Below are 12,258 nucleotides of genomic sequence, written 5' to 3'. Positions count from 1 at the left end.
GAGGAGGGATGCGATGGAATGAGTCATGCATGGTCTGAGCGTAGCAGTTCAGGCTCATGAGGCTCACACCGAAGATTGCGAGAAAGCACGATCTCCCAGCACCATCGAATGTGCACCTCATTCAAAGGGTCAAGAAAGTCTCGTGTTCACAGATGTATGTTCATTCTCCCAAACACTCCCAAATGCCCCAGTGACAATATGTACAAAACAACAATATATGCGCGGCCCGAGATCGCACGGGCCATAATGAAAAATCCCATCATCACCGAGTCGAACTGCTTCCCCCGGCTTATTCCTTTTCATTCATTCCCAGTTCGCTCCCGATGCTAGCTGGCCATCATAAAAACAAAAGGAAAAGAGAGAGAAAAAAAACAGGACTCTCAAACGTGTCATGAGCCATCATTCAAAAGCACGTCTCTCTTTCTCCTCTTCAATCACCACACCCCACTCGTGCTCTCGTCGGCCATACATGATGTCCTTCAAGGCCTGCTTGACGGCCATGGCAAAGCTGGCTCCGTTGGTCTCGGCAGCGACACCGTTCTCCTGCCCTTCCCGTCCCAGCGGTAGGACAAGATCGGAACCTCGGAAATGAATATCCTGCACCGGGGAGATGAAAAAGGCCGTCCCGGCTCCAAACGCCTCGAGGAGTCTCCCCTCGTTCTCGGCCTCGATGAGTTCATGCATGGTGAATTTCCTCTCAACCACATCCACATTGCCGCCGCCGATCGCCCCAGATCTGACGAGTTCCAGTACCGACGCGCGCGTGACGCCTTCGAGAATGACTCCGTCTTCCAGCGGTGCTGTGACAAGCTCTCTCCGTCCGGTTTGCTTGTTGTCCCACAGCACGAAGAAATTGGAACCGCCTGCTTCAGTGACGAAGCACTCGTTCCCAAACAACCACAGAATCTGATCATAACCTCTGGCCCTTGCTTCTCCCTGCGCGACGAGCGACGGTCCGTAGTTTGCCCCGACTTTCGCATTTCCAAATCCGCCCGGCCAGGCTCGGATCATGTCGTGCCGGGAAGCAAGGAGGCGCATCCCCTTCGAGGCTGTGGGCTGCGCAGGAAGAGAAGAAGGGGGTTTGCAGCTCGGGTCGTCTAAAGATGGGAACATGACCATGATGATATACATCAATGCCTCCTTGGGTCTCTGTACACCGAGAGCAGGTGCCGTTGCTATCATGGTTGGTCGAATGTAAATGAAAGACTCCGGCTCGGCAATCCATTTGCTTGCCTCGACGCCGACGAACTTCTTCAATAATTTGACAAATTCCTCTGGCGGGAAGCTGGGCAGTGCAATCCGAGTTGCTGATTGTAAGAATCGTCTTGCGTTGCGGTCGGCCCTGAAAAGGCGGACCTTGCCATCCACGCCTCTGTATGCCTTCATTCCTTCAAAGCACTCGGTGGCATAATGCAGGACGGATGCCGTGGGCATGATGGATAGCGGCCCGTAAGGTCTGATTTCGGGCGCTTCCCATCCATCTTTCTCCGTCCAGCGAGCGGTCAGCATATGATCCGTCGTGCAGCTCTGCGACCAGACTTCTGGCGAGTTGGCCACCGGCACATCCTTGGGGTTGAGGTTGCGGGTAATGGTCAGTTTCGAGGCATCTAGCTCTGCAACTCGACGGCTGTTAGAGGCAGTCTTCTCAAGTATTGCGGCCGTGCCAGCCTTGGTCAATTTAGAAGTATCGTCAAGGGTGGGAGATGGCGGAGAGACAGGCGTAACAGCAACTGGAGCCATGGTGACTGACTCAAAGATGATCAATTGACTCAAAGAACAAAGAATGTGTCAATAATAGCCAGGATAGATGAGCCGCTTGTAAGGATTAAAGATACAACAGGGAAAAGGTCGAAAGGAATAGAAGAACAAACCTTTGACTCATATATCGCCTTCGGCAGACGCGGGTACCTGGACATAAAAAAAAAACACAATCCAAGAGACACAAGACTGGTGTTGGAGTGGATTCTCGCAAGGTTTTGCGGTGGAACAAGGCATACATACAAACGATGGCACATTCAGAGATAGATCCGTTCCGTTGGTCTGCCAATCCACATTCTTTGACGATCGCGACTTACCACGTTCCCACGCTAAAGCAGTACGCCTTTGAAAGTACAAGGTCTTATCAGGGCGGTGCTGCACCCACCGAATGCGAAGGACGCCCGCAAGACCGGGACACATCGCGTCACATGGTTGCAGAAGACAACCGAGAGATTTTCAGAAGAGAAATTTTCCACTAGGTTCTTGATGCCAGCGGGGTTGGCCACTGATTGCAACACAATGAAGGTCTACATACCTACCTACACGTTGAGATTGGTGGGACAAGATCACCAATTGGGAGGAAACAAGGCTTCGCTGAAAAACTCCGGCTTCGATTCCGCGAGTTAAATTGACCTCATTTGCCCGAGTCCGATGCGGATATTCGCGGATATCGACAGTCTGAAGAGGCGAAGAGCGAGACGCGGGCCGTCCATCTGTGTACTGCAATCTGCACAAAACACGGCCTTTCAGTTCTTGTTGAGGATGGAACAGGTCAGCTGTTGCGATCATGACCTCACCCTAGACCGACATTTCTAACCTCGCGCATTTGAGTGTCAGCACGGGACCGATGACCGTTCACGTGTAGCACTCTCTACAGGTGTGGTTGCAACCATCCGGTATCTCGGGTCCAAATGTCTTTCACAACGCCGCAAGCTGCTCAATGGATTGCATGAGGCCCTTGAACAACTTGCTCTTTTGCACATTATATTGCTGTGATCGCCCATTAGGATGGAGTCGAGCGTGAGGTGAAGAGTCCATACCTGCTGCATGTCGGCGGCTGCCTTCTTCGTTCTATTCGAGATCTGGCCAATGGTCTCTTCAAATCCTGTCATCTCTTGTTCCAGTTGTGCATGTTGGTTGTGAATCTCATCGTGTATCTTTTGAGCAGAGTCAAGGGTGTTCTCCAGTCTCTCTTGCTGGCCTGGCTTCATGGCTCTATCTTGAAGCTGGACGATGAGGAGTGACTGCTTTCCGAAGGCCTCGACGGCAAGTCTTATCAGATCAAACTGGATATCTTCCCATTCCTTCCACAATTTGCTCAGGACGTCCTCTTTCTCTTCTCGCAATGCACGAAATTTCATGATACGATCTTTGAGCAAGACTTCGCCCTCAGCCCCTTGGTTACCTGTTCTGTTTGAGACTATCGTTAACGCTTCGGTAGCAAGTGGTCTTTGTAACGGCTCTTCTATCTCTGCCAATGCACGAAAATGATTTTCGACATCGACGGAGAGTTCTGTGAGGCCTCCAATCAGTTTCCTCTCAGCCTCGTCTAGCATGGTTGTGCTTTCGATTTGCACATTCTCTCGGTACTGTTCGAGACTTTCTGGAGGTAATGAGCATAGGTCAAGTGATAGGAGGGCCAACTACCTGTAAACTTGTCTGCTAAGATTGAACTTGGCTCCGGCTTTTTCCTGTCGCTTCCTCTGACCGTTAAGATTCGATGAGAACCACGCCCTTCGGAGCGATTGACTCTTCCAGGTTTGGTCGTGTTTGGTGGTGGCACTGGCCGGCGTTTAGATGGAGTTTTGGCAGCCGCATCATGAGACCGCAGGAAGATGGGTTTGACAGCCATAGGACGAGATGTGCTGTTGACAGATTTCATGTTGGTGCATTAGCGTGCAACATGTAACGCATGGCACCTCGCAGAATTGCTGAATGGTCAATGTGCTTGGAATCGAAATTGAGTTGAGATGAGACGAGATGAGGACCTACATAGGTAGGAGGCGGGACTGCGATGAAACAGTGCAGATTTCCCCGCTTGTCCGTTGTGAGACTGTCTTTGAATCCCTCGTCCTCATGGGAAAAGCTTCCAATCTGCCTTCTGACCTGTTCTCTGCTTCTCTCATCCGTCATGTATCGAGCACCTAGTTTTGATTCTGCAGCTTCACCTTTTCATTGTAACCCCTACGTGCTCTCTTGTGCCCGACCACCGTTGCAACATCAAGTACCGGCATCCTCTAGATCAAAGAGCACCACACTCTTCTTCTAACCTCATACGTCTCTCGATCTAATGCTCATCGGAAATAAAATCCTTATACCCTGAAGAAACGACAGCACCGCCACAAGGACATGGTCCCTGATTTGCTAATCGCATGCAATGGGGTACGGTGGTGTGGCACCCAATTACGATGGCACGGCCTGGAAGCAACATCCTTGACGTCGACAGTGATCGAGATGCAACGGTCCAAGTGCCCAGCAAGGTGGTGCAAGGGGAGTCTTGCCCTGCGTCATCGGGGTCCCTCAGGGCGCAGATCCTGTGGCTGCTTGTCGTGTTGATGATTGGCCGAATACGACGATCTACCACGAGGACTTCTCTTTCGATAGTCAAACCTGTTTTCCTTCAATGCTTCTTGATCTCTTTAGAGCAATAGACGAACCACGACGCACCAAGACGGTTTCGTGGCCGAGTAGTGGCCCTCACAATATGACGTCGCTGGTCGTTTGAGGTAAACGACAGGTAAATCCTACATTCTGCAAAGTATTGAAAAACGTTGATGCTGGCTCTATCTGAGGTTTGAATTCCACTCTCTCTCCACATCTCACAGACACACTACATTCAAAGATCCCTTCTCCAAATACCAACTAAACAAAACAACTATCAAAATGGTTCTAGGAAGAAAGACCAAGCGCCATGCCGGTGGAACAACGGTCACCACGACCACCACGACCACTCATCATCCACCCGAGGCAGCAATCCGTACCAAGCCTACCCTCAAGCAGCGCTTGATGGGCGGAACACGAACCAGACCCACCACCACTGCACCCACACGAAGACGTCGGGTCGGTGTGCGCCGCACACCAGCGACCACCAGGACCACCCCCCGTCGCAAGACCAGCATCGGCGACAAAGTCTCGGGTGCGATGCTGAAGTTGAAAGGAAGCCTGACCAGGAGGCCCGGACAAAAGGCTGCAGGGACTAGACGAATGCACGGGACGGATGGGAGGCGAACCCGTCGATATTATTAAAGGTCCTGATACAGAAATGCAGCAGAGGCAGCAGAGACCCTCCAAGCCTCGACTTCTGGAAAGGGCCTGGTCCGAGTCCCTCCTGTCCGTGTGGAGAAGCAGAGAGAGATTGACAAGCATGAGCCCTCTATTCGGTGCGGGTCCTATGCGAAACGAGCCAGACGAAAGTGTATTGCCACGCGGGGCTAATACATGGTGATTAATTATCAGCGGCATCAGATGTACGACTATTACGAGACTGAGATACCACAATCATAGTGAGAATTGTAATTTTACATGTCGAGACAAAATGATGAGAAATTGTATTTGTCATTGTCTTTGATCTTTACTCTTTCGTCTCACAGCGTAGAGGAATATGCCTTCTTTCTGATCCGCTTCCTTGCCATCGTACTCGATATATTCAGCTTGGAAACTTTTCGTCATGTCACGGATGAACCGCATGTCGGCTTTCCGTCTCTTCTTGAAGCAGAAGTAGCAGGTCGTTTCGGGGCCGATGAGATCGTTCAGGGTCTGGAGTAAAAGCGGGAAAGTAGGTTCAAAATAGACGCAGTCTGCCGCTAGGACGATGTCGGGGTGCTGATGTTGGGTGCGAGAGGACAAGATGGTGGGAGGAGGCGCGGTGCCCCAGTCGTAGACCTCTGCGACAACCTTGTCTTCTAGTTTGTTGAGTGTGATATTCTTCCTCATCAGCGCCAGCATCGGTATCTGGTCCGTGATGTAGATCTTCTGGTCGCTGTCGAGTTCACACCCCAGTGCGACTGCGAGCCCCACCAACCCGCCACCTGCACCGATCTCCACGACAGACTTTCCTCGCAGCGACCCAGCCCTGTGGTATCTCAGCATGTATTTTGATAGGACCATACCGGCGGGCCAGAGTTGGCCGCCACATCCTTCTTGCAGATCTTCGTGGAGGATGAGGGATCTGGTGGAGGGGAGCAGGTTGTCAAAGGTCAGACTTGTTGTTGTGGGCTTCTTGTTGTCGCGCTCGGGAATGAGGGCGGTAGAGATGCCAAAGACGTCGTTCTCTGGAGAGGGGGAGCGGGAGGCAGGCATATTTGGGTGGGCTGGTAGTTCTGTAACTCGTTGAATCGAGGAGGCTTTTTATTGCGCTACGGAGTTTCTCATTCTTGCTCCGCTATCGGACTTAATGCTGTTTGATCAAGGGTGCTTGCTAAAGGACCAGGTCGAGACTCGATCCATGCTGCGATTAGTTTATAGGACTGCTTGGTCTCTGGTAGAATGGTGGCTGTCGCCGCACACGGACCATTTACAAAAACTTTTTCTCAGAGTGCTCACCCGCGAGGCTGCTGATAGACCCCGACATCAGGCAACCGAAATGATTGGATGATAGCTTAGCGGACAGATAATCCGGGGTAACATGCTTAGCTGCAGCTGTTCCTACCTTAGAGGCATCTCTTTCCCAAGGTGTAAGATGGTTCTCATCTGCCTTGAGAGTCCAACAACCCAGATGGAGCTGTTCGAGAAACATAAAATGCCCTTGGATCCGAGGCAACAATGACAAGATCGATGATTGGAAGGTGAAAGAATCCCAGGTCTCCAAAGGTTAACGTCAGGTGTTCCATAATTGCACCAGATTGATCCTCGGCACTGACATCATCGAAAATCCCAAGCCACCGAATTTGTACTTGTAGACGGTCATTACAAAGTGGAGTGCCCCCAGCAATCTGTGGCTCAGCTCTGTGTGGGCATGTAATATTCGTGTCTCCCCCTCAATATTACCGCCTCGTTACTCCCCGTGTCGTCATTGTTTTTGCGCCATAGTAGCTGAAGCTTTGGTTTCCCGGTTGCTCTGGCGCCACTATTGCAAGTCTCCAAGTCACTTCGGTCCCTCTGCGCCCCCCCTGCACGTCACAAGGTTCTTCAATATAAGCTTGCCTCGAAGCTCAACCTCATCCCATCCCTTCTCTTTCCTCCTCCCAAGAAGCGCAGTTCCATCGACCTCTGATCTCCCTTGCCGCCGCAACAACTCAAGACCCCAAATACATCCTCAGTCTTCTATTTACCCAACAACCACACCACAATGGCAACTCTGCACTGTATGTCCTCACTTCCCCCCTCCAATCCCTCATTGAATGTTCTCTACGTCACCACCCGAGACTTCCAAAGACAGAGCTCATTCTTGGACCAAACGTCTGCAATAAATCTAAGAGCACTCTGCTAACCTGCTCCCTCTCCTCCAGACCTTCCACCCGTCAAGCCCTCGGCAATTGCCCTGGGCATCGTCTTCAACCAGGCCGCCTCCGCTGCCGTGCTAGCCCCTCTATTCGGTGACACCTACCACCGTGCCAAGGCCGCCGACAGCAAGGAAGAATTCTTCAAGTCGAAGGAGACTGCCACCGCCGCAGCCAGCTGGGGTTCGTCCATTGTTGGATCTGCCGTGCAGACTTATGGTGTCGCTGCCCTCATCAATGCCACTGGCACTCTGTCATACAAAGGAGCTGCATATCTCGGTGGTCTGATCTTCATGGCTTCCTACAGTCCATCGGTACGTCCAGACCCCGTACAGTCTGTGGTCAAAGACTAACCAAACACCCGCTCAGCTCGTCTCCCAAGTCGTCGTTGAAAACCGGCCTCTGGACACCGTCGCAGTCGGCGTTTTGACCCGCCTGTTCGAGACTGTTGGCCTGAGTGTGTTCCTCACGTACTGGGGAACCCGGACCAACCCCTTTGAGTAAATCACCTTCTCTACTATGAATTAACACTTTGGGTGTAATACGAGGGAAGGAAGCCGTGGAAGCTAGACGGACAGTGAGTGCGATGGAGCAGACCACAGGCACATAGTGAAAGTCGGACATGCAGATCACAAATGGGAGTTCGGAAATGGCAGGACAGCTGACCCCATCAAGTGTATCCATAAAAATCAATCTTCATTGAAACATGAGAGTTACACTTTGGTGTTTCTCTCTCTCTGAATAGCAGCACAAGTTCAGGCTGTCTGCTCTCTCGGCTCTTGCGAGAATCTGTTCAGGTTGTGTTCTGCCTCCACTTTCTTTGACGTTTTCCTGATATTCTGACTTCCTGATTTGCACTCCTGCACACTCCTGACAGCGCCATATCTCCGCCATCCTGTTTGCACTTTGAAAACATCATGTCTGAACCGCCCAATTCCTGTCGCAATTCCTGTCCATATTCGCCAAAGCACCATGTTTGAGCCGCCGTTGTTTCCTGTTCGTACAAGCACCATTCACCATCATGTTCTCGTTCCTCACAACGCCGTATTTGAACGTTTCTGGTCTCGCTCGGGTATCACTGTTTTGGACCGATTTCAACGTCTTGTTCTTATGCTGGGCGTTATTGCAGATCAGGCATCCTCACCAGCCTCCTTGTTCACTGCAGCCTCAAGTGCACCAAGCACGTCCAGTCCATCACCTGCACCTTGTTCTTCTTCTTTCTTGGCCTCCTGCTCGTTGGCTGGGGTAGAGATAGCGTCAGCATCTGCAATCGCATCCGCTTCAGCTTCAACTCTTTCAGGGCTTGCAGTAGGATTGTTAGCTGCAACCACCTCCTGTTTGGTGTCTTCCTTCTTGTCTTCTTCAGAAGCACCCTCTGTTTCAGCCATGGCAACTTCCCCAACTGACTTGGGTGAGACTGGTGTGGCCATGGCGTGCTCAGTAAGAGCAGGATCGTCGACAGATGTGTTTCCCGTCAGTGCGGGATCGATGGCAGGATTATTGTCTGAGAGGGCGGGATCGATGGCAAAGTTGTTGTCTGTGAGGGCGGGATCAATGATAGAGGTGTTGCTAGTGGGAGCAAGATTGATGTCAGTGGCGATCTCTCCCTCCTCACTTCCTTCGTCTTCGCTCTCTGATTCAGAGCCTTCCACGTCTGCGTCCTGCATGATTGCCTCGCCTTGGATGGCGGGCGTTCCCTCTGCGTTGTCGCCACCTTCCACACCTGTTTCTGGTGTGTTTCTCATGGTCACATCTCCTCCGACAGTACTTGTGGCGGCAGCATCGTCGGCAGCGGCGTTCTCCAGCCCTGCTGAAGCGGCAGCAGAAGCATCGGCAGCCGGTGCGGGATTCGGATTCTTAGGCTTCCTCCCAGGCCCACCAAGCTTCTTCTTCTTGCGCCTCGGAGGCATGTTCTTTCGGACTGGCGTAGATGTGCCGTCTGCTTGGGTGTTGAGCGCGCCGGACCCGGACCCAGGGGCAAGGACGCTAGCAGGATTGATATCACTAAGATCGTATCCGGTAGTTCCATTACTCATTGCAGAAGCAACAATGTCTGCCAAAGTTCCAAATCCATTCGTGGCTTTGTATGCACCCTTGTAGAGACTCTCCATTCCAGGTCGGCGATCAGCAAGGTATTTTGGTTCTGGCATCCTCTCGGCCACGGCAGCAGGCACCTGAACCCATTTCTTGACTTCAAAATATCGTTCGTTTGAGCCAGAGATTGCTTTGCGGCGTTTAGAATCTGATGCTAGACCTTCAACGTCCATGAGATCGTCATTGTCTTCGTCATTCTTGTCTTCTTCCTCGTCAACATTCATGGCATCGGCATTGGTGGCAGAGGTGTGTCTAGCATTGTTCATTTGAGCGATTCTTGCGGCCTCGCGTCGCTCTATTTCAATGCCTGGAATCCAGCTGTCGGTCTTTCGGTCCCAAACTGAAGTTTTGGCGGTCTTGTTGCCCTCACGTGAGCGACGAAGCAGTTCCTATTGCAAAATCATTGCATTAGCAAATAGTCGGTCTCGCAAAGACCGCGGTGAGACATACCTGATTGAATGGTCTGATTGCTGAAGACCAGGATGGCATGGGATGGTCGGGCCAAGGGAAGTTGCTGTCCGTGCTCTCAGTTGACGGATTGGTCCCGTCACCAGGCTCGGCCGGGGCGTCTTGGTTGACTCTGACTGTGGCAAATTGCCAGCGTTGTACTGGCAGGCCATCAGTCACGTCGTGATCGGGTTGGCCACCCCGATTTCGCGACAATTGGTTGTTTTCTTGGTTTCTCGTCGAGCGAGAAGACCGGAGCTGTTGTGGCAGATAATTAGCCACTGGCTCTTCCTCGAACATCGGTCGAGGAGAGGGAGGGAGGGCGGCGGAGGAGGGAGGGAGAGAAGGTGTCGGAGACACCGAAGGAGAGGCGACAGCGCCAACGGCGACCGGCTCATCATCTTCCACGTCCTCCTCTTCGGAGGCCTCCACACCAGGACTGTGTCCAGACTCATCAGGGTAATCCACCCGGATGATCCACTGGCGGTTGCTTGAAGCACCGCCAGTCAGCTCCGGGTGGATTTCCCTGAAGTGTCTGTATGCAGTCCTGGTGTGGCGGTACTCCTTTGGGCATACGACACACCTCCACATTACCGCCATGGTTGATGATGGTAAGGTGGATGGAGATGACGGTGGGTGAGAGAGAAAGATAAAGAGGACAGAAACAGAAAGTAATGGTGAATTGGTGGGGTCCGGCAGTAAAAGTCATGTGGCAGATTCGTGCTAGAGTGCGACTTATTCACATCCCACGACGACGAAATCAAAGAAAAACAACAACTTACCGGCGCCATTGTGTCGCGGACACTCCTCTTCGAAAAAAAAAAAAACCAAAAAACTTGGAACGACGGCGACCTTGTCTCTATTACCAGGTGAGTAGGTGCGATTACAGAGACACGTGTGCAAAAGATATCGCGTGGGGAAGCACTTACCTTCAGACAAGATGTGGTTGTTGTGGAAGATCAGAAAGAAGGCTGAGAGTTGCATGAAGGATGTTTTATCAAAGAGGACATTGCCAAGGACTTCGCAACCACGCTAAAGACTGTTAACACAATTAGCGGCGGGTATAACCGGAGCTACGTGGTCGGAACAGCTATATCCCAGGCAATTTGGATGGCGGAGGGAAGGTGGAGCGAGATGGAGGTACTAGAGGGACAGCATCTGTGAGGAGGCAAGAGGCATACGGTGAATGACAAGAAGAGAAGCACAATGGTATAGAACAGGTCGAACGGGAAGACACTCATGGAGAGAGAGATTGGTATATTCATTGGTATCACACTGGACGATCAATCCCTGGCAAAGGAGATCGGTCCATCTAAAGCATGGTACATACAGATATCAACAGGAACAGACAGGGTCAGGGAAATGTCAGTCCCATCTGGAAGACGTCAGCTATCAGCATCGTGAACAATGGGAAGTTGAGCAGACAAGGACACATACCCTGTATCTTTCTGTCTCACAATTCCACCACGGTCCCCAATTTCTTTACCCTGGAATCAGAAGTCAGAAAGAGACCGGATCTATGGAAAAGAAAGGGAATGCATACCGTCTTTCCGCCTTCTACCACGAGTCTGTCCAGCTGGTAGAATTGTGATATCACTGTCTGTCTCTATAGGCCAAAGTCAGTTCCTCGTTTTGTGAATCGCGTATTGCCTGAGTTGTTCCAGGGTTGTAAACGGAGGATGTCTGTGAGCAGATCCTCATTCATGTCCAAGAGGAGAATACCGCTATCTTTCGGAAACACTTAAAAGGGGAACCCCTCCATGAAGAAGTAAAGAAAGGAACGCACCTTCAACATCTGAAGCTCCTTCAAACCTTTCTGCACCAACTCCTGTATCCGTCGCGGATCCCTCTCGTGCTGATGTTCGTGGAACGCATCCCTCGTCCTTCTCCTCGCGTACATCCTGAAATTGTAGTTCGCAAACTTGTTCCCTTCGCGCAATAGTGACCGGTACAGTGAACGGACACTGAATGCTGAGGTATCGGCCGCGGTGGCCAATGCGGAGGAGGCCATTGATGCGATCGGGGACGCGGCACTCGTGTATGTGTGATCAGAGAGTATGAGCTAGAGCGCGTGCAAGAGGTGGGAAAATGCTCGTATCGAGACTGGCTCTGAATAACGACTCCTGGTGTTCTCAGGGTGTGGTGGCGCAAGCAAGGAAATTCGAGCAGGTCAAACTTTTTGGCGGCGCGGCTCAATAATTGCGGCGAGTTCCTTCAGCAACAGCACTCAGAGCAGCTTCGCTAGGCAAATGACTTCTGCAGGACACGCTGCAGATTCTTCGATAGTGCGAGTGATTGTTGGGAAAAGTGATATGGACTGAAAAGATAGACTCGTGAGCCTTCTCACAATTACAGGTTGCATGAAATCAAATAAACTGTGCATCCCGCCGCAGGGTTGCGTCAATGCTCGGCCTGAAATCTCCGAAACGACCGAGATCTCGTTCTACGAGGCTGCCATCAAAGGCGTCACACTCCACCTGGAATTACACTCAGTATTTCACATCCCTAAAGCCATTTGAGA

The 12,258-nt window shown here is 51.6% G+C and overlaps 6 protein-coding genes across 6 annotated transcripts; 1 reads left to right on the top strand and 5 right to left on the bottom strand.

Annotated features, from left to right (window-relative positions):
* Positions 1-399: 399 nt before the first annotated feature.
* Positions 400-1,740, bottom strand: Z517_01314 (branched-chain amino acid aminotransferase; the record flags this gene model as incomplete). Its single annotated transcript, XM_013434275.1, has 1 exon — positions 400-1,740. One exon carries the CDS (start codon positions 1,738-1,740, stop codon positions 400-402), a length of 1,341 nt encoding a protein of 446 aa, XP_013289729.1.
* Positions 1,741-2,676: 936 nt separating this feature from the next.
* Positions 2,677-3,314, bottom strand: Z517_01313 (uncharacterized protein; the record flags this gene model as incomplete). Its single annotated transcript, XM_013434274.1, has 2 exons — positions 2,677-2,748; positions 2,799-3,314. The coding sequence occupies 2 exons, from the start codon at positions 3,312-3,314 to the stop codon at positions 2,677-2,679; spliced, it is 588 nt and encodes a 195-aa protein (XP_013289728.1).
* Positions 3,315-5,313: 1,999 nt separating this feature from the next.
* Positions 5,314-6,057, bottom strand: Z517_01312 (uncharacterized protein; the record flags this gene model as incomplete). Its single annotated transcript, XM_013434273.1, has 1 exon — positions 5,314-6,057. The coding sequence occupies one exon, from the start codon at positions 6,055-6,057 to the stop codon at positions 5,314-5,316; it is 744 nt and encodes a 247-aa protein (XP_013289727.1).
* A 988-nt stretch (positions 6,058-7,045) lies between these two features.
* Z517_01311 (uncharacterized protein) lies at positions 7,046-7,700 on the top strand (the record flags this gene model as incomplete). Its single annotated transcript, XM_013434272.1, has 3 exons — positions 7,046-7,061; positions 7,206-7,510; positions 7,566-7,700. The coding sequence occupies 3 exons, from the start codon at positions 7,046-7,048 to the stop codon at positions 7,698-7,700; spliced, it is 456 nt and encodes a 151-aa protein (XP_013289726.1).
* Positions 7,701-8,326: 626 nt separating this feature from the next.
* Z517_01310 (uncharacterized protein) lies at positions 8,327-10,337 on the bottom strand (the record flags this gene model as incomplete). The annotated part of the gene is made up of 2 exons (XM_013434271.1): positions 8,327-9,679; positions 9,741-10,337. The coding sequence occupies 2 exons, from the start codon at positions 10,335-10,337 to the stop codon at positions 8,327-8,329; spliced, it is 1,950 nt and encodes a 649-aa protein (XP_013289725.1).
* A 765-nt stretch (positions 10,338-11,102) lies between these two features.
* Positions 11,103-11,748, bottom strand: Z517_01309 (uncharacterized protein; the record flags this gene model as incomplete). Its single annotated transcript, XM_013434270.1, has 4 exons — positions 11,103-11,112; positions 11,175-11,224; positions 11,281-11,343; positions 11,524-11,748. 4 exons carry the CDS (start codon positions 11,746-11,748, stop codon positions 11,103-11,105), a joined length of 348 nt encoding a protein of 115 aa, XP_013289724.1.
* Between the last annotated feature and the right edge of the window lie 510 nt (positions 11,749-12,258).

Source organism: Fonsecaea pedrosoi, assembly GCF_000835455.1.
Source record: "Fonsecaea pedrosoi CBS 271.37 unplaced genomic scaffold supercont1.1, whole genome shotgun sequence".
Classification (NCBI taxonomy): Eukaryota; Fungi; Ascomycota; class Eurotiomycetes; order Chaetothyriales; family Herpotrichiellaceae; genus Fonsecaea; species Fonsecaea pedrosoi.
This window is presented reverse-complemented; position numbering and strand designations above follow the sequence as displayed.